The following is a 21,234-nucleotide window of genomic DNA, read 5'->3' on the forward strand; positions in this document are numbered from 1 at the left end:
GGAAGCCCCCAAATAGCTTTTATTCCAGAATGCAAGGATGTTTCAGTAGCAGAAAATTGATCAACATAACTCATTACATCAACAGATTAAAGAAGAAAATTATCATATAAATAGATATTAAATAGTCCCCTGATAAAAGTCAGCAGCGCTTCCTAGTACAACCCCATAATCTGTTATCCAAAATGTGGGTAAGTGTGGTGGTCTAGTGTCCGCCAGGGCTCCACGGTTGGCTCTGCATTGCTTAACTCTTTGACCGGGAACCAGCTGCTTAACATCTCAGACCTCCTACTTGCACTTATTTTAGAGACTTGAAAGGATGATACAAGATAGGTGAAGTTCTTGGTCAAGAGTAAGCTCTCCTTGAACAGCCGGCCCTGGAATGCGGGTGGTGGTGAAGTGGCGATGCTCTTGGCTGTGGTCCCCGGGGTCTTTCCCACATCTGTCGTTTGAAGATTCTTTACCCAAGAAAAATCTTGATCGTATTTCACTCACCTGTCAAGAAGATTCCCCGATATTGTTGAAAAGTTGGCATTAGATGCCTGTACTATCTTTGTGACCTAAATTACAGCATCTCACCTGAAAATCTGAGCTGGAAAGAACCTCAGAATGTTCTAACGTGGGCCAGGAGAGGGAATGTGACTTTCCCAAGTGAAGACTGAAACCCAGACCACCAGACACATTGGTCAGCCTCTTTCTAGACGGCAAGGCTCCTACCCCCAGGGGCCTGGGATCCACCCTGGCGGTTTCTGGCAGTTTCCTCAGGCCAGACCATCTCTGTGTCCTAAACCCAGGAGTCTCTCCTCTCTGGGCCACTTCTTCCTGCTCTGGGAAAAGAGATGGAGGCAAGCTTAGCCCACCCAATCCCCTCCTGACCCCATGTTCTGACTTTGACCTTCTCTGCCCCCCTGCTTCCCCACCTTTCTAATCGGCAACCAGAAGGGGTTTGGGGACGCTCTTGTGCACAGAGGCTCTGAAAACCTACTCACATGGCCAATCTGCTGTGTGCTCTCCAACAGGATGGGAGTGGTGAGCAGCAAAAGGCAGGTCAAGGAGAAGGGGAAGGGCAGATGGAGCCCCGTGAAGGCCAGCACCCAGGGCAAAGAGGCCCCACCACTGCCGCCCCTGGTGAGTGACTGCTGTGCGCAGCTGGAGGGGTGGGAGAGGGGCGCACGGAGCTCCCCCGCGCGGCTCGGGGGCTGCTGCTCGTCTCCAGCCAGCACCAGCACCATCTCTAGACAACGCGGGGCACCAACAAGTAGACCCCTCCCACTGCCACCACGGCCCACGTCGCAGTGGTGGCATAGTACCAAGCTTAGCAGCCGGATTGCCGAGCTTAAATCTACGGGCGGTGTGCTTCCAGGGAGGTTACTTAACTCCTCTGTGCCTCAGTGTCCGCATCTGTAAAATGGGTACAGTAAGAATGCCTTTCTGATGGGGACGTGACCATATGCAGGTGTGCAAGGCACAGGGCCGGGCCTAGGGGGCTCCCGGTAATCCTTAGCCAGTTTTGAATGCACACGGGCAGCCTTGAAGAGGAAAGGAAATCAAAAATGTCAACTTGAACAAAGGGTGGGGCGAGGGGGGGTCTGGGGCATTTAGCAACATCTGCTGCCCCCACCCCCTGCCCAGAAGCTCCTGATGGTCATTGTCCCTTTCGTGGCACTGCTGCTGGTATTCCAAGCAGCTTGCCGTCCTGGGATAAGGCAGCCTAGGACTGGAGGGGCCCTCTCCTCCACAGCAGGCCCTCAAGTTCTCATGGAGCCTGTCATGCAGTTCTGGTCTGTTCACAAAACGGTTGGCACCCTTTGACGGTAGCATTCCCAAAGAGGCACTTTTAGATGATGATGTTTGTGTCTCCCCCGCCCGGCCACCTACCCCCTTTTGGTTTGGATCAGTTGGGAGTCATGCCTGGGTCCCCCAACCCTCACCAGCACATTCGACTGGCCATTGCTTTATTCTGACAGTGACCTGATGGGGGAGGGGAGGGGGAATTGCCAATCCTGTTTCTTAGAGGAATCTTATCTATCCGTGTCCCAATTTAGTGCAGGGCTTGGCAGGCAGCAATGAAATGTTTGTTGAATGAATGAATGATCGACTGGGAAAACGCCGACTTCGACTGTGTTCGTTATATGCTAATAAGTAGTAGAGCCTGGAAGGTTTTAAACTTTTTTAAAAGTCACATCATATCTATTAATTATGGAAAAAATCGTAAATACTCATTATTCCACTGCCCAATGATACCTGGAGTTAGCACTTCAGAGCTCCTGCCTCCAGACCCCTTTTCTGTGGGTTATTTATATTACATGTTTATATTGTCAATGGAACCACGCTATACATGCCATTTTGCAAAATCCTACTTCAAAATTGTTTTCAATAAATATGGAATACAAAAAGAATATTTGGAGACTTCCCTGGCGGCCCCAGTGGTTAAGACTCCATGCTCCCAATGCAGGGGGCACGGGTTCGATCCCTGGTGGGGGAATCCCACATGCTGCGTGGCCAAAAAAAAAAAAAATTTGTAACGCATATGTCTTGAACAAAGAACAGAATGAAGAGCCAGCACAGCTCCGTCATCTTCAGAAGTAGAAGGTGACCGGTTGAGACTGTCTGCTGCCCCCAGTCTATCCTCGTCACCCCGGGCCCCACTCTCCTGAGAGTGTGTATCATTCCTTAGCTTCGCTTTTTCGGTGTGATCACATATGTATGTGTTTCTAAACACTCTTCAGTTTGATTTTACCCGTTGTGAACTTTAAATCATTTGAATCAGACAGCACGTATTCGTCCGAGACATGGGTTTTGGATCTCTGTTACGTTTGTGGGTTTTATCCACGGGGATGCCTGGGGCTGTAGCCACGAACTTGCCCCGGGTTTCGTTGCATGACTCGCTCCAGTTTGTCTATTCGTCTTTTTGGTCAAAGGGTGATTTCCACACTTCAACGATGTTTATTTTTTTTAATTTTTTTTCTGGGAGCCTTCCGGTGCAAAGGTTTCTCTACAGGGTACATACCTGGGAATACATCTGTTGAGTTTGAGGGAAATATGCTTTTAAAATAATTTCCCTTGAGAGCAAATACTCTTTTGCAATTTCTCTTTTAAAGAAGAACCAGGACTTTAACCTGGGTGATACGGCTTCCTCCCACAGTTCCACAGCTGCCTCTTACGAAGTTGGGGCATCCCCATGTACCCCTCCTCCAGCCACGTGTGTGGTTGGGCAGGCGGTCCCGGCTTGTGGGACGTGGCACTGGCACCTGGGGCTTGAGGCAGCACGTGTAGAATTTACCTGTGCAGCCTCCTGGGCCAGCAGAGAGGCTCCCCCAGACCCTCCAGCTGGCACGCAGCAGTCTCACCCCTCCTGCCCTGCCCAGGCCTCGGGGCGTGACCTAACACAGAGCACGGTGCATTTCCGCTCTAGGTCGTGTTTAACCACCTGGCTCCGCCCCCTCCTGACACCAGCCACCCGGACCAAGGTAAGAAGGGGCTGCTTCGGCAGCTGAGGCTCCCCTGGCCACGTCCTCTGGGCCCCCGGCTTCGTGCAGTTGGAACAGGGGCCGAGGTGGGAGTGGCTTCCTGGGGAAGATGGGCCCTCGAGGGTCGGAGAGGAGGAGGCCTGGGGGGAGGCTGAGTGAGGTGCCCTAGGCTTCACCTGCCCTTGGGGGGTGTCCCTCCAGGAGCCAAGCCCCAGCTCATTTAGTGTACCTGAGCCTGGGTGGGCTTTTTTTTTTTTTTTAAAGACTTTACAAACTACGAACAAGCACCAAAAGAGTTACAGCAAATACAAACAGCATCGTCAAACCCAGGCTTTCAAAAATTCTAGCTCTCAACCTCCAAGGGCGAAGGCCGATGGCTCTGCGTCCCAGCCCTTGCTCTGTTCCATATGGAGTTTCCCATATCTAGTTTCCCAGTCCACTTTCAAAGGCCCCCTGCCGGCCTTCTAACCACCCCTGGTCTCCACTTCCACTCTGATGGGCCGGACTCTGGAGGTGACATAATGAATGACCTCGGGGGTTCAGGCCGGGGCAGGGGGCTCACAGGATGGGGCTTCCGGGAGAGCTCTGCCCCAGCATCTTCATAACCCACCTGCATCCAGCACCGGGAGGCCTCAGGCATTAGAGCACTCGCACGACTGCACTGAACAAACAACCCAGAGCCCGGCTCTGCCCCAGGACCGCGGAGGGCGCAAAACTCATTACGATGGGGCCCCTCCGCGAAGGAGCTCAGAGTCTGTCAGTCAAGAGCTGCAGCCCAGTTAGTGGCCTCACCTGGTGCCTGGTGTTTCTTACCCGTGCTGAGGATCACGGTTAATTACCATCAGGGGAGATCCTTACTTCCTGCCGGGGGCTTCGCATCTCCAGGAAGGAAGTCCAGGAGAAGGAAGTAAAACCAACTGCCTCTGGCACAAGACCTTGACTCTCAGAACCGGAGGCGGCCTCTGTCATCTATTCCAGCCCCCCTTCCCGCCGAGGGGAGGGGAACAGCCACACTCTGGTGACAAAGCTGGGGACGCTAAGTGGTCTCCAGGTGACCTTTTTCGGGGCGGGGGGGTCTTCGCTCCCCAGGGCTGTGCAGAAAAGCCGTGGTCATTGGAAAGACGATAGGCCACGCTCCGGAGCCCGCTGCGTTGCAGGGACCAGCAGCTCGTCTGGGTACTGCCAGCCAGAGCGCTGTGACAGGGCCCTGGGTACCGTTACAGGTCAAAGTTACAGCTGCTGTGTTCCGAGACCACTACTCCCCTTGGAACAGAGGCAGGGAGGGCAGGGGGAGAAGGGGAAGAGAGGGGAGGGTCATGGCCTCCGAAGTGATAAGGGATGGTTCCCAGACGTGGGTCTGCGTCCCTCAGGTCCACACAGCTGATCTCCCTAGATCTTCAGGATTTTTCCAGCCCCTACCATCGCTCTAGCAGCCCAAGCAGTGACCATCTCTTCCCTGTTCACCCTAGAGGAGCACTTCGTGGTGGCCCTGTATGACTACAAAGCCGTGAACGACCGGGACCTGCAGATGCTGAAGGGGGAGAAGCTGCAGATCCTGAAGGAGTAAGTGTCCCGGACACCATCCCTGTGACTGCAGGACCCCACCCCCCACCCACCTACCTTTCCCCCAACCCACCGCCCTGCACAGCTGCCTCCAGAATATCTTCTCCAGTGCCCTGCCCCCCAGCCCAGCCCAGCCCAGCCCAGTCACTCAGTAGGGGTTCGTATTCACTACCTCCTGCTCTGCTGTCAAAACCCTACTCTTCCTTCAAAACCCACCTTTAACGTCACCTCCTCTATGAAGCCCTCCGGATGCCCACAACGCTTGCCTGGCTGCTCCGTCACCGCTCTGGACTGGAGTCTGTTGTGTCCCGATTTGTCTCCCTTGCCAGACAAGATCTCGCCTGAGACCCTACCTGTGAATTCAGCTTTAGTTTATCCAGAGTTTCTTCTCAGAAACTGCTCTAAAGCCACCCTGTCGCACGTCAGGCTTGTCCTGTGGAGGCTGAGGACTCCTTTATTTCTCGATGTTCTGAGATAAAGTGTGAAGGCCCTGACCTTTTGACCATCTGTGGGCTTCGGTTGGTCCTCTCCTCCGCAGCCCTCCTTGTTTCTGTCTTTCCCGTCCAGTCCAACCTCACTCCCCAAACCCTAAACTTGTCCCATTAATCGAGAGGAAGGCGGCTCACCAGAGGACTGGGGCCCTCGTGGGTGGATCAGGCTACGGAGACAAACCTCCCCCGGAGGCTGCGTTGTTCCCTTTCCTCCCCTGGGCCAGGAGCATCTCGGGCCCATCGGATGCTGGCAAGTTGGAATGACCTGGACACCCCGCATCACTGAGCCCCTGGCCCCAGTTCCCTCCCTCTGCCCGACCACCTGCCTCTCGAATCCTCTGCCTCCCAGGGGTGAGATGCTGTGGGCTGTGAGCTGCCCAGAGAGCCTCGTGGGAGCCGCCACCTGTTTTGTTTTTCTTTCCCACCTAGAGCTGGAGACTGGTGGTTGGCCAAGTCTCTCATCACAGGAAGAGAAGGCTACGTGCCCAGCAACTTTGTGACCCGAATAGAGACCCTGGAAGTGGAAAAGTAGGTGGACAGACGGCCCCTCAGAGCAGAGGCGTGTGCTGGGGGCTTCTAGTCTGTGCAGGGCAGAGCCAGAAAGTAGCTAAATAGCAGAGCAGGGTGTGAACCCGGCACAGAAGGGGCAGGAGAGGGGTGGGGACTTGGTGCCTCTGGGAAAGGCTTGTCTAATGTCCCAGCAACGTTGAAATCTCTGTGTGACACTGAGGGTGTCACTCAGGGAGCCCATCTCACCCTTCCCATCTGTAAAATGGGAGCTGCCCATTTCCCGGCTAACCTGGTAGAGACGACCCCATGTCCTACCACCTTGATCAGCCACCCTCCTCCCCTGCCTCCAGGACAGGACTCAGGGCTTGCACCTCGGTGGACTCACAGGATGGGGGCCTTAGGGGACAGCTCCGCCCCAGCATTCTCATAACCCACCTGCACACGGCACCAGCCAGGGCCTCGAGCGTTAGTGCCCTGAGCAAACAGAGCCAGAGCCCCAGCTCTGCCCAGGACCGGAGAGGATGCAAAACCCATTATGACGTGACCCCTGCCCTGAAGGAGCTCAGAGTCTGTCAAACTCACGAGCTGGCACGGCTCTGCCGCCTCGTCTAGTGTTCCCGTCCAGCGATGCTTGCCCCCAGGAGGGCTCCTTGCCCAGCACGCCGGGCCCTGTGCCTGTCCCTGGACCAGTGTGGGGCGGGCACGTCCACCCTGACCAGCCTGTGCTCAAGGGGCACTAGAGACCCAACCCCAAGGAGGGTGGGCTGTGAGGGAAGGTGTCAGGTGCATTCTCCCAGAGCAAAATTAACAAAGGGCACCAAATACTGCTCTCCTTTTATTTCAAGAAAACACCAAGTCCATCGCTGACAGCAGGGAAGGGGACCGAGTGGTGTTTCATGTATCAAAATGTGAGGGGCTCAGCTCAGGGTTAAGCTGGCAACAGGAATACATTTCATCTCTGGAGGGAAGGGACTTGGGTGACAGTATCCCCGGGAGTGTGGCCACTCTCTGAGGTCCGTCTGCCTTCGTGCTTTTCTTTTCCAGGTGGTTCTTTAGATCAATTTGCCGGAGAGATGCCGAGAGGCAGCTTCTGGCTCCAATCAATAAGGCCGGCTCCTTTCTAATTAGAGAGAGCGAAACCAGCAAAGGTAAGCCTGGGCCTCCGCTTCCCTCCCTGTGCAGCCCGGGAGCCCCACCTGCAGCCTTGCTTCTGGGAGTTGGGAGGGGGCCAGTGTGTGGGGTGCTAGGCAGGAGAACCTGGCGGCGTCCACCCCGGGGGTCCCTCCCACATCAGGCCAGCCAGGACAGCCCATGGGTATCCGGTAACTGAGCGTGAGGCTGTACACATGGACAGTTCTCCCAGGGCCCCGCTGGAAATGTGCCCAGCACGAGAGCGGCTCCCATCTCGGGCTGGTCTCGCACTGCCTCGGTCAGCAGGGGTGCTGAGGCTGGCGGGGGCAGAAGAGGGGGTGTGACCCAGGGCCACGTCTGGAATCAAAGGATTTGGGAGCTGAAAGAATCCTTAGAGATAATCTCAGCTAGAGGCTGTGACTCAAGACACTTCCAAGAGCCTGTGAGGTATAAGTTTGTGATATACAAGGACGGGGCAGTGATCACTGAGATCTGGTGGACTCACAGATTCAAACCCACTGACCGAGCAGAACGTTTCTGCCACCACCCTCAGGCCACTGGGTTTTCTCTTTCTCTGTCTTTAGTTTTCTCTCTGTCTTTCCTCCTCAAAGTTCTTTCTGCTGTAAAGTATAAAACACATCTAAAGGGCTTCCCTGGTGGCGCAGTGGTTGAGAGTCCGCCTGCCGATGCAGGGGAGACGGGTTTGTGCCCCGTTCCGGGAAGATCCCACATGCCGCGGAGCGGCTGGGCCCGTGAGCCATGGCCGCTGAGCCTGCGCGTCTGGAGCCTGTGCTTCGCAACGGGAGAGGCCACAGCAGTGAGAGGACCGCGTACCGCAAAAAAAAAAAAAAAAAAAAAAACAAACCCAAACACATCTAAAAATTGCATAAATTATAAATGAGTGCATAATTATAGAGTCATGCTAAGTAAACACCTGTGTGACCACAAGAGCAAGAACATTCCAGACACCCAGAGCCCCTCTCCCTGCCCCACCGGTGCCCCTTTCTGATTCACCTCCCCGCCCGCCAGAGAAGCCACCACTGTCCTGACTTGGATGGAAATCCTTCCTTATCTTTCTTTATAGTTTTACCACCCATGTTTTGTCTGTTTCTCACCTTTATACAAATGGAATCATAGTATTTTAGTTTTTGTGTGTGTCCTGTTCCTTTTACTCAACACTGTAAGATTCTGTATTCGTGTGCCAGGCCTTCTGAAGCAAAGTACCAGGGACTGGGGGACTTAAACAACAGAAATGTGTTTTCCCACAGTTCTGGAGGCTAGAAATCTGAGATCAAGGTGTCAGCAGGGTTGATTTCTCCTGAGGCCTCTCTCCCTGGCTTGTAGACGGCCGTCTTCTCCCTGTGTCCTCACATGGTTGTCCCTCTGTGTGCGTCTGTGTCCTCATGCCCTCTTCTTATAAGGACACCAGTCATATTGGGTCAGGGCCCACCCCAATGACCTCATTTTAATGTAATCACCTCTTTAAAGACCCTATTTCCAAAGATAGTCACATTCTGATGTACTGGGGGTTAGGACTTCAGCACAGGAATTTGTGGGGAGAGGGGGGGACACAATTCAGCCCATAACAGACTCACTCGTGTTGTTGAGGATAGCAACAGTTCACTTTGACTGCTATACGGAATCTAGTATATGAATATTCCATAAGTTATTGCTATTTCTCCACGCTAACGTTGGTGGACTTGGGGTTGTTTCCGGTTTGGGGCTGTTATGACCGTGCTGCTATGAACCTTGTTATATATGCTTCCTGGTACACGTTTGCCACTAGTCTTCCATCTTTGAGGTACTGGGCCAATACCCCTATTTGAAAGATGAGAAAACTGACTCCCTGAGGGAAGAAGTGACTCATTCAAGACCAACAGTGAAGAAGCGTCAGGGCCCAGATCATCTGAGGGGCACCAAAAATCTTCACAAGCTCTAAAACGTGTCCAACTGGCCTAACCTGGGTGGATGGAGGGGAGTTTCCCAAGCAGGGCGAAGAAAGCCTTTGTTATCAGGACACTGCACAGAGGGACCTGTTACAGGAGAGGAGGTGGCAGCAGCGACATCAGAGGTGAAGGGGAGAGAGGGTGGCCGGGCTGTGAGCCTGGCCCCCTGTGTTGGGGCAAAGAGAAAGGACAGGGCTTTCCTGGTGGGAGCACCACCCCCTCCCCCGCCCGCTGGCTTACGCTTCAGCTCCATCCATGGCTTGAGAACTGCAGTGAGTGGAAACACGAAAGCAGCAAAAGCTGGACAAAGAGAGCTGCTTACAACCCACTGGAGGCTCAGGGGAGCCCCCACAGCTCACTGCCCCTCAAAGGGTCAGAACGAGGTGGGGGAGGTGGAGGGATGCAATGGTGCGTTGGGGAGCTCTGTGCAGAATTTCCGGATATGCGCCGATGGATGCATTAAATTATATACACATACATATTAGGATATTGCCACTACTCCATCTGAATAGCAGGGCACCTATGTCCAAGAAACAATATGGGAATCATTAGAGATGACATAAGTGTTTTGTTTGCTGTAGAATATTTCAAATGCATATGGAAGTAAAGCGAATAGTATAATGGAGCCCCTGTACCCAACACCCAGCTTCAACAATAATCAACCCAGCTAATCTCGTTTTGTGTATATCGCCACCCACCACTCTTACTTTGAAGCAAATCCCAGACATCACGTCATTTCACCCGGAAATGATGTTTTAATTGTTGCCTATTGCTAAGGGACCCCCTGGAGGGAAAGGGTGTCCCCAGCCTCAGTGTGAAGGAGGAAGGGGTCTCTAAGGGTGGCGGGTGTCTCCTCCTGTCCTTGCCCCCCTCCCCAGCTAGTCCAGGCTGGGATTGGCCAGATGGAGCTGAGGCTTCAGGACCCCACGCACATATACACGTCCCTGCATACACATGCGCACACTCCACCGAGCTCCAAAGCATCTGGAGGCCACAGACAGAGGATGGGAGATGGGGAAGGAACACTGCCCCCAGAAGCCAGGGAGCGAGTTCTAGCCCTGAGAGGCCTCCAGGACATCCCTTAGCTTCTCAAGCTTCGTTTAATTGGTATCTGTGTGAGGACTGACTAGTTTCCCAGTTCAAGGGCAGGTGGTCCTTACAGTGTTAAGAAATCTCAATCTCTGGGAGCCCAGCCTTGCCTATGCCCAGCGCAGCCCACACGCAGCGTGGAGACAGGACAAGGGGATCCAGATTTTGTGAACCGCAAGGATTGACGTCCCCTTTAAGAGGAAGGAATGCCAGATTGTAAATAGATATTCGGGACAGTCCCTAGGAGGAGCCCACACAAGAGAGGCCCTAAATCCGAGCTTCTGCAGCCCTGCTGGAGGAGAGCCCGGTCTCCTTGGCTAATCTAGAGGATTCACAAGCAGGGTGCAGCGGAGGGAACGGGGAGAACAGCTCCCTTCCTCACTAGGGTGATGCGCGGATGAATGGACTCACTAGAGCCACTCTCTGGTTCCTGAGATACCGGGGCACGTTGCACCCACCCGGGGCGAAGTCGGGGCCACAGTTTGCCGCGTGCGGGCTGGGCTGGGGTCGGGCGCGTGGAGCGGGCTGTGGCGGAGGCAGGGCGCGCCGCGGGGCGCAAGGCTTCTCCGCATCCTTTTGCAGGTGGGCAATAAGAGAGGCGCAATGGCCAAGGGTTAGGGGAGAAGAGATTTGAGATGGGCTGATGGGCTGATGGGGGAGGAAAGACGCGTAAAGACAAACACCGCAAAGCAAAATCAAGCGCCCACACCCAGGACAAGAGGTGTCCAAGCCTGACACCTGGCGGGGAGGGCTGGTACTGCTCGAGGTAGGCGAGCCCTTAGAAAGGGCACGGGAGCCCCCAAGCCTGCTGCTAGCCAGCGGAGGACCCTGGTGCAAAGCGACATCCCCCTTCTGGGCCTCAGCTTCCTCATCTTCCAAATAAGAGTGGAGGAGTGTGGTGCCCAGAGAGCTGGAGAGAGGCGCTTTATAAAAACCATCAAGTTCGTGGAATGTTTTTCAGCTGAAAACTCTTGCCACCTAAATTGCTCTTAACGCTTGCCATCTGCTACGTTCACCTAGAAGACAGAATGCCTAGTTGTGTGTATGGATTTGAACAGAACCCCTGGGGAGTGTCTTATGTTCTCCCCCATGGACAGGAGTGCTTGGGGTTGTAATTTAGTATTGCATGTGGGGTAGGGTCAACCTTTCAGCTGGAATGAATGAATGAATGAGTCAGTCTCTTAGTCCCTCCAACAACTCTATATTTCTCAATATCCCATGGCAAAGGGTCCGCAAGCCCCAGGGCCCAAGTTGGGGGACAGCCTGATTGCTAAGAGAACATCCTGCCTGCTCCAGAGCTCTGGGATTCTCTGGCTGAGTTTTGGGAGATTTTGGGGAGGAACGTCAAGGACAGAGTCAGATGGAGCTGAGAGGAAAGGCTTCCAGGAGGGTGGAGGGTGAGATGAAGGAAAAGATAACTTTTGATGGAAGTGGTCAAAATGGAGAGCAGAATTTGGGGAACTTTTTTCCAGGGTATTGAAATGAAGCCCAAATCCCAGTCCTGGGTTTCCCTCTATGCCTTGCTTCTCATGTATGTGTCTTTATTAACCCTCCAGGTGCCTTTTCTCTGTCTGTGAAGGATGTGACCACCCAGGGGGAGGTGATCAAACACTATAAGATCCGCTCTCTGGATGAAGGCGGCTATTACATCTCCCCCCGAAACACCTTCCCCACCCTGCAGGCTCTGGTGCAGCACTATTCTAGTAAGAGGGGGCGTCTGATGAGGGTGCGTGGGGGGCTTGTAACAGGGGAGCCCTTGTATCTCCCTATCACTAAGATCTCAGGACGGTGTGAACTACTGGTACCATCTTGGTGGAGGGGTAGAGGATTATCCCAAGGCTGGACCTAAGGAGTTGACAACTGTCGACATAATGATTCACATTCTGTGTCCCTCATCCCCTCTACTGGCTGTGAGCACTTGGGGAGTAACGAGTATTTTCAGCCTTAGAGACAGCAAGACAGTGATAACATTCCTTGCTTAGTGCAAAACGAATGCAGAGAGCTGTGTGTGTGTGGTGTGCACACGACGGGTAGGGGTGGGGTAGGGCGAGCAATAGGGGGCAGGGACACAGCTGGGAGTGATGTGGCTCCCATGAGAATGAGACCAGTCTGGCTCCAGCCCCACCTCTTCTTTCCTAATGCAGAGAAGGGGGATGGTTTGTGCCAGAGGCTGACCCAACCCTGTGTGAGCCTGGCTCTCCGGAACCCCTGGGCCCAGGATGAATGGGAAATCCCCCGGCAGTCCCTCAAGCTGGTCAGGAAACTTGGGTCTGGGCAGTTTGGCGAAGTCTGGATGGGTGAGTATGTGTCATGCCGGGAGCCGCTCTCTCCCTGTCCTGCATCCCGAAGCACAGAAGTCTCGGGATTTGCACAGGGCATCGTGCTTCCCATAAAGGCTTATGAGGGGGAAGGGACTGCGGCTATATACCCATTTTACAGATGAGGTGATGGAGGCATAGGACACTAAAGTGACTTGCCTTCAGCTGTTCCGCACATGATGGTGAAGCAGGAGTAGAATCCAACTCTCCCACCCTCTCAGCCCAGTCCCTCCTTGGTTCTTTGCTGCCCAGAGCTGCCTTTGCCATTGATTTGTGTGTGACCTGGAACGCCTTGCTAACTCATAGAGCAGCAACGCGTGTTAACCGTGGTGAGCAGTGAACCAGGGGCCCCAAGACTGTGGTGACAGACCAAAGCCACCACTTGCAGCTGTGAGACTAGCCAGTCCCTTAACTTCTGGACTCCTGTGGCCTCACCTTCAATGACAGTTGACGGTCGCTCCTCTGCTCAGCATGGGCACTCTCAGAACACAAGGTGCTTTAGTTTATCCCCGGAAAGGTCCATGTCTATGGGCATGATTTCACGGTGGGATCCTGCTGCCCCCCTCCCCGCCCCCGCAGTCCTCTGGCACCCAGGACTGATGCCTGAGGCGCCCCTGGCAGGAGCTCCACCTGGATTGTTGCAAGTCTGAGTCATGACTCACCTTCTCCCTTCAGTGTGGATGGGGACCTCATGGTGGGGGTGGGTGTGTGCAGGTGCCGGCGCTGTAAGGGAAACATCACAGGGCGCAGAAAGGGGGAAGGGGTCTCCAGGCCCCCTCTGCGTTCTCTATGCTTTTGTCGTGGGCTGTGATACTCCCTGCCACGCTGAAGCTATCAAGTGGTAGAAGAGACTCATTACGTAGTGGTAGGAGGCAGGCTACTTGAAGGACAAGAGATGCACCCCAGACCCGGGTGTAGGGGCAAGGAGGTGAAATGGGCCCCCCTCCCAGGCCGGGTAAGTTCCTCCACTGCCTGGCGCTCCCATCTGGCAGGGGAGACTGGGACAAGCTGGCATCCCGCAAGGTAAGCAGGCACATCCGTCCGTCTCAGGAGCTGTCATTCTAGCCCAGGACCACTTCCGGCGGCGGGGCGGGGGCGGCTGTGGCCTCAGTGCCCCATCTATAGAACAGGGATGGCTCCTGGAAGCTTATATCGATTTTGGTTAAGGGGTCACCTCCCATAGCCTCTGGGTCTTCTGAATGTCCTCCTCATTCTCCGTCCCTGGGGCTCAGGTTATTACAAAAACAACATCAAGGTGGCCATCAAGACCTTGAAGGAGGGAACCATGTCTCCGGAGGCCTTCCTGGGTGAGGCCAACCTGATGAAAACTCTCCAGCACGAGAGGCTGGTCCGTCTCTACGCCGTGGTCACCAAGGAGCCCATCTACATCGTGACCGAGTACATGGCCAGAGGTGGTGCCCTGCCCGGGACTGCATCCTTCAGACAGAGGCAGGGAGGCTTGAGGGTGGGAGTCCAGGCTTGGGGGCCCGAGAAGGCTGAGGCTGATCTGCTGCCATGGGCTTGCCTGGCCAGGGGACCTCGGCAGGAGATCCCTGAGCCACGGGCTGGATCGGTTAGCCAACATCGTTCAGATCTAGGGAGTGCCGTGTGCGTGGGGGGCGGAGGGAAGGATGATGAGAACAAGACGGATAAGTGGTCCTCACAGAGCGGTGTCCTCGGTGCAGGAGCCCTTGAACCGGCATTTTTGGAGCGTGCCTTCTGTGCCTGGCACTGCTTGATGCCCCCTGGGGAGGACAGAGCGAGGCAAAGTCCAAAGAACAGTAGGCTGGGTGTCCAGAGACGGTTCTAGTCCAGAGAACGTTTTACAACCCTATGAGCGTTTTACAACATGGATGAAAAGAGAGGTTGGGCGAGATGGCCTCTGAGGTCCATGGTGTGGCCACGCTCTCCCGGGACAGGGGCTCCTTCTCACCCCTCCTGTGGCCCTGACCGCACACTGATTCTGGTCAGATCCTAACGTGCTCTGCTAATATAGTTCCTGAAAGGTCGTCATGAAGGGGCCCACGCTGAGCACCTGACTCCCCAGCTCACCTCTTAGCCACCCCTGTGGTGAGCATCCCCCAACTCTTAGACGCCAAAGGGGAGCTGCGTTTGTTCCCTGCACCAACCCAGGAGACGGGTCTCTCCGTTCTGGTGCTTTCTTGTGCCCTTGGTCCTCGGAGGAAGAATCTCTGCCAACAAACGGAGAAGGGGGCAAGAAGATGCTTTGGAATGTGGTGCAGGGAATGAGCATGTTCCGCTCCGGTTCCCTGGCTGCATGACCCTGAACTTGGCCGAGATCTAACATCCTCCGAGCAGCTGGTAGCAGATCAGCACCTCCTGGGCGCTGTGAGGACTGAGATGGGAGTTTCTGTAGAGCAGAGGCACCTGCAGCTGTGGGTGGGTTTGTCTCTGGGCACTAGAGATCCGGTGCCACCCACTTCCTGCCGCAGGTGGGGAACAGCCCATACCCTGAGAGGCCGGCCCAGCCAGGGTTGGGTCACTGCACAAATGCAGCTGCAACTTCTCTTTCCTCAGGCTGCTTGCTGGATTTCCTGAAGACGGATGAAGGTAGCCGATTGTCCCTCCCAAGGCTGATCGACATGTCGGCCCAGGTTTGTGAGAACCGAGTGCAGCGGGCCAGGTCCCCAGACCCTCTCCTCCGTCCCCATGGCTTAACAATATCAACTAGTTAGAGGTTGTGTCCATTAGATTTAGGCTGGGCTGTGAAGGACAGAGAGCCCAAAGTCATCATGGCTTAAATGTGTAAACACCAGAGGTGGGCAGCCTGGGGCGGGCAGCGGGGCCACTCCTCAGAGCAGGGACCCAGGTTTCTTCCACCCTCCAGGTCTTAGCAGGTCGTCTTCCCACCGAGGGAGACTGCTCACACTTTAGCATCTTGTCCTCCTCAGCCAGCAAGAAGAAGTAGGGGGGCGGCGGGTGGGGGAAGCCCACCTCCCTCCCTTTAGAGACACGTCCCCAAAGTCACCCACTACCCTTGCTCTCCCAGCCCCCTGGCCAGCGGTCACCAGCCAACACCTACTGCAAGGGAACCTGGGAAATGTAGTCTTTATCCTGGGCAGCCATGAAGGAGCGAGGTGGGTTCTATTGCTAAGGACGAGAAGGAGGAAAGGATGGTGTGGGAGACCCAGAGAGTTCCCACGAATTCCATGCCACACGGTAGGCCCGTGTTTTGTGGTGACCTCGCCTGTCCTCAGACGGTGCCCACAAATGCCTTCTGTAGACTCAGACGGCGTGAGGTAAAGAGCAAAAGGAAGGGGAGGGATCCTTCCTCCCTGGGGATTTTAGCTGAGGGTTCTAACCGGCAGCAAAGCACATCTGGTGGCTCCAGGTTAAAACTGGAACTCTCAGCAGAAAAGCTCTGGTCTGTGGTCAGCCCGTGAGACACACACACACACACACACACACACACACACACACACACACACACACACACATACACACACACACACACACACACCCTGCTGCAGAGAGGCACCCTCCCGCATCTACCTTCTCCTCTACCGTTATCTGCTGTTAATATCAGGACAGGCACTGAGGTCACCACCCCTCTTCTCTGCACCGAGGTGAGCACAGGCCGGGTCCAACAGGCTGGTGAGGTGATCTCGGAAAATTAACGCTGGTGACCGGTTTCAAAGCACAGCGCAGCGATCAGCCTGCCCACTCTTTTTTTCCCCCGTTCTTTTCCTTCTCTCTCTCTCTCCGCTGTCTCTTAGTCAATCCTTTGGGAAATCTTGGGTCACCCGGAGGCAAAAGATGCGAAAAGCCACCTGAGTTTATAAGTAGGTGTGGTCAAGAGTCTGAAGGTTAGGAAACAAGAAAATCAGAACCTTCCAGGCGAGCAGCTTCTAAACCACATTCTGATCATGCTAACACCTCACTGCGTGCACACACACACACACACACACGCACACGCACGCCCTCACCGCCTCCTGGGCGCTCCTTTTCCTGCTCTAAGGCATGAAATGCCAAGCTCCCCTCCAACCACAAGCCCATGTGCCCCGCTTTGCAGCCACACGGCAGCTCCCCCCTGTCCTGTCACATCTGGGAGCCTTTGCCCAGACTGTCCCCTCTGCCCAGGATGCCTTTGCCTCTCTTCTCAGCTGGCAGAATCCTAATCAACGTTCACGACCCAGGTCAAGGTCACTTCTGTTCAATTTTTCTGGACAAGAAAGTGCAGAGAGCACCTTGGTCATGTGTTCCCCTAGCATCGTGCCAGGTGGATGCTTCTTGAAAGCAGATCCGGGTCCTGCTAGACCTTTTTTTAAAATTTCTAATACCGCTCGTTAGTACATATATACATGAATACAATACAGTACATATTTGTTAATGGGGTGAATACTGCTAAATGCGGTCCAGATATAAGATATTTGGTATTCAGCCCTATAGTCCTCACAGTACCATACCAACACATACGTATGATGGAATGACTTAGCGAAGGAATAAATATGAAGATAGAATATACAAATGAATGAATAAATGAATAAACCAGTGCAATGGAAGCCTAAGTAGGAGTGGGATCAATTCCAGTGCTGGCTTTGAGGAGGTACATTGGCTTTCTATTCTCTGCCTCAGTTTCTTCATCCATCCACTGGGAGTGCAGTGAATAAACCCTGAGTTCGTTTCTTTGGCTAAACGGCACAAGAGCAGGACAAACAGCTCCTCCTGGCCCAATGCTGGTGACCTGGGACAGAAACAACTCTCTTCTTTCACTGCCTCCGTTCTGTCAGGATCCTGCTGGGTTAGGTCCTCCTACCGGTCTCACCTAATGCTCGCCGCAACCCTGGGGCCCTGGAGACCCATCCCCTCACGTTCCCTGTCAGGGCAGTGATTCCCCCTCCCCCGAGGAGCTTAAGCAATGATTGCAATCCAGGACTCCCTGCTCCAGGACCACTGCTTGCAACTTGCTGAGGAAATGAAACCCTCTGCCCAACCTCCTGCCTTCCCCTCCTCTCACGCCCCTTCCTTCCTTTTCTCCTGCCTGCCATCTGCCACCTTCCTGCCCTGCAGACCCTTGGAAGGAGAGGAGAGGTGGGTGAGCAGGGCGGGGCCCCTGGCTCTGACGCAGAGGGCGGCTGGAGTCCTTCTCCCCGAGGGGCGCTGGCCTTCACCGTGGGGCCCATTCCCTCAGATTGCAGAAGGAATGGCGTATATCGAGCAGATGAATTCAATCCACCGGGACCTGAGGGCGGCCAACATCCTGGTGTCTGAGACGTTGTGCTGCAAAATCGGTGACTTCGGCTTGGCCCGGATCATCGACAATGAGTACACCGCCCAAGAGGGTGAGCGGAGCCTCCCAACTCCCCCAAGTCCCTTTGGACTCCTTGTCGTGCAATTCTGGCCTTGCCCCCAGCTAGTCCAGCCTTTCCCTAAAGTGTAGAGCACAGGTGCCTCAGGAGGAATAGCTCTGCGAGGGAGTAAGTTTGGAGACACCGCCCAGTCCATCCAGCCCTCCCTTGGAGACTCCCAGCCCACAGCAGCATATTAAAGGCACTGAGAAGTCCTGCAGCTAAGGAACAGTGTACTTGTGCCTCACCTCGGGTCTCCCAAACTAATTGGAATCCCGAATACTTTTTCCATGTAACTTCTGTGAACCTCCCACAGAACCAGGGGTTCACAGAACACACTTTGGAAAACACTGCTCTAAAGTATGAGCGGCAAAACCTAATACCTGAATTGGGGTCTCCACGGGTCTCTACTTTACTTTGTAAAACTTTGGCAAAAAACCCTCTTCACAAGAGGATTTGAAAGGATCAAAATGCATTTCATCAAGCAAGTTAGTGAGCAGTGTTAGCTCAGCACATTCCTCAGTTGATACGGGAGAAGGATTGACATGACTCGTTCCCTGAGGGAGCTTCAGGGGATAAAGCCAGGCAAGGTGCAGGTGATCAAGGGCAGGGCCGTCCGGTGGGCTTCATGGACAGCAGGATTTGAATTCCTTCCTCACTGTGACCCTAGGAGGTATATGAGTCATGTGTCACCACTTCCCTTTTGCAGGAGAGGATGAATGCAGGGACAAGTTAAATGACTTTCCCAAGCCATGGGTTCCTGTTAGTAAACAAGACTCATGGGAGGTGCCAAAGGATTCTTCCATCCCAGATGGAAACACGTGCTGGTTGCCCAATGAAGCCCACTGGGCAAAGACCCAGAGCGGGTGACAGGGGTGGTCTTTGTCCTTTCATGCTGCGGACCCCCGGGGTCTGCACACTCCTGGTCATGTGTCCTAGGGGTCGGAGTGACTCCCGGGATGCATCTGTGTCTGGCGCAGCCGCCCTAACTCCACCAGGCAGGGCAGGGTGGAGGGGAGGGACAGCAGGGCGTCGGGGGGCGTGCAGGGGCGGTCAGTCACGGCCTCACAGAGCTGCTCTTGGCTGTCTCACAGGGGCCAAGTTCCCCATCAAGTGGACTGCCCCAGAGGCCATCCACTTCGGGGTGTTCACCATCAAAGCAGACGTGTGGTCATTTGGAATCCTCCTCATGGAGATCATCACTTACGGGCGTGTGCCCTACCCAGGTAGGCGGCTGCATCGTGCAGCGACTCTACTGCTCAGGGCTGTCCTGACGTGACTGCAATGGCAGATGTCCCATCCTCAGTGCCTGGGGTTGCCCACCTGCACGTCAGAATGGAGCCCAGTGGTTCAAACAGAAACCCAAGTGTGCCACTCTGGGGGCGGGGCTTCCACCCCCTTCCTCAACGTTGCTCTTGGCAACGGAGCTGTGTCCCCTTCATCCAGCAGAGGTCCGTGAGCCCCCAAGCCTGGAATTCAGTTAAGGTCGGGGTCTGAACTCAGGTTTCCTCCAACTAGCTTGCCCTCAACAGAGGGCAGGTGGCCCCTCCCTTGGTCTTTCACCTTGTGTACAAAGCCGCGTCTTGAGGGTCAACCCCCAGCCCCGCAGCCTCAGGCCCGGAGGGCTGGGGCCTCTTAGCAGCCTCTGGGAGGGGCTGGGGCCTGTTCACCAAGTACCTGCGCAGTGAGTGATGATCGCCTGTGTGCCGCGCAGTCACAGGTAAGCGAGGTAGGGTCCCACCCAGGAGGAACTGTCCCGCACTGAGATAATCTACAGCCTCGTTTCCAGCTGTTCTCCAAGCAATGGAAAGTAAATGGTGGGATGCGTAAAGGTGGCACCAGCCGGGCTGCGAGGGCGGAGATGGCGGTCCGTGCCTGGCGGGCCCCTGCCGCCCTTCAGCCGCGTCCCCTCCGCCTCCAGGGATGAGCAACCCCGAAGTCATTGGCAACCTGGGGCGCGGCTACCGCATGCCGCGCCCAGACTCGTGCCCACCCGAGCTGTACAGCAGCGTCATCGCCGAGTGCTGGCGCAGCCGGCCTGAGGAGCGGCCCACCTTTGAGTTCCTGCAGTCGGTGCTCGAGGACTTCCACACGGCCACCGAGGGCCAGTACGAGCTGCAGCCCTAGGCCCGTGTGCAACTGGCGGCTTCCTCAGCCCCAGATGCGCTGCAAAGGCAGGGAGGGGTCGGCAAGCCCATTTCTCAGATGAGCAAACTAGAGGTAGAGCGGCCTGGCAGGTGGGTCACGGCTTGGACTCCGGATCCAATCTCAGCACGAACCTTCTCCGGCTGTGTGCCCCTGGGCGAGTTACTTAGCCTCTCTGTGCCTCCGCCTTGTCATTGGCACAACGGGAAAGAGCCACAGTTGTATCTACCTTGTATCTTCTTCACGAGGATGACCCGCTAAGGTGTTCAGAATAGTGTCCGGCACACTCGTAAGTGTTTGTCATCATGTCATATAAGGCTTCCTGTGCTGGCACCAAAAGCCAGGAGTCTACCGCAGGTGACCTGAGTCCCGCGGGCTCCCACCTGACCCATACTGCGCTCGAGCACTTTGGGACTTTTCCGTAATTAAGTCACGAGATCTGACCTTTCCCGTGTCGTTCCTGGTGACAAGCCTGGACATCGCATACATGACCTTCGTGTTTGCATGAGTGGTGCCGCTAGGGACTCGCGGACGGCCCTGGGTGAAAGTCAAGCCCCCAGCCCCCCAGGACGAGGACGCAGACCCGACAGTCACTGCCTTTTAGGGCAGCTTGAGTAGGACCAGCAGGTGGCGCTCTCACCTCAGAAATCCTCGGCCTCCAGGTCTGAGTCGGGGTCGCGGGTGGGAGGGCCGTTGCTCTGCAGAGCGCAGAGCTGACAGTGCGCGCACCGGGGAGGCGAAGCAGCCCTGGGCTCCGGTGGCGCCGGGACCAGCCGCCTAAACTGATGAGGCGGGGCTGGTAACACCAAGGAAGGTTCCAGGGTTCCTCACTGTTCATGGAGGCTCCCCATTTGTCATGTTTTTGTTTTGTTTGTAACAGATTTTCCTTTTTTTGAGCTGTTAGGTTTACAGAAAAAGAAATGAAAAGTGTAGAGAATCCCCATTTACCGCTCACCCCGCCCCACCCCCAATTTCCCCTGTAATTAACATCTTGCAATAGTGGCAGTACATTTGTTACAACTGATGAGCTGACGCTGACACATTATTATTAACTGCAGTCCATGGTTTACGCTGGGATCCACTCTGTGCCTTGTATTCTGTGGGTTTGGACGAATTAGAATCGCATGTCGTCATACTACCATGCGGAATACTTTCATTGCCATCTTCTGCGCTCCACCTATTTCCTCTCTCCCTCCCCCTGGACCTCTGGCCAACAACTTGCCTTGTTTCGACTCCTCTGATCATGTGACAATCAAGGAGGTGGG

At 55.0% G+C, this 21,234-nt stretch overlaps 1 protein-coding gene across 1 annotated transcript; it reads left to right on the forward strand.

The window, feature by feature from the left end:
- The first annotated feature begins 1,017 nt into the window (after positions 1–1,017).
- BLK (BLK proto-oncogene, Src family tyrosine kinase) lies at positions 1,018–20,583 on the forward strand. Its single transcript, XM_030879187.2, has 12 exons — positions 1,018–1,125; positions 3,413–3,467; positions 4,937–5,030; positions 5,951–6,049; positions 7,076–7,179; positions 11,754–11,900; positions 12,342–12,494; positions 13,748–13,927; positions 15,054–15,130; positions 17,668–17,818; positions 18,919–19,050; positions 19,746–20,583. The coding sequence occupies exons 1-12, from the start codon at positions 1,018–1,020 to the stop codon at positions 19,949–19,951; spliced, it is 1,506 nt and encodes a 501-aa protein (XP_030735047.1). The 3' UTR covers positions 19,952–20,583.
- The last annotated feature ends 651 nt before the right edge of the window (positions 20,584–21,234 follow it).

Source organism: Globicephala melas, chromosome 6, assembly GCF_963455315.2.
Source record: "Globicephala melas chromosome 6, mGloMel1.2, whole genome shotgun sequence".
Classification (NCBI taxonomy): Eukaryota; Metazoa; Chordata; class Mammalia; order Artiodactyla; family Delphinidae; genus Globicephala; species Globicephala melas.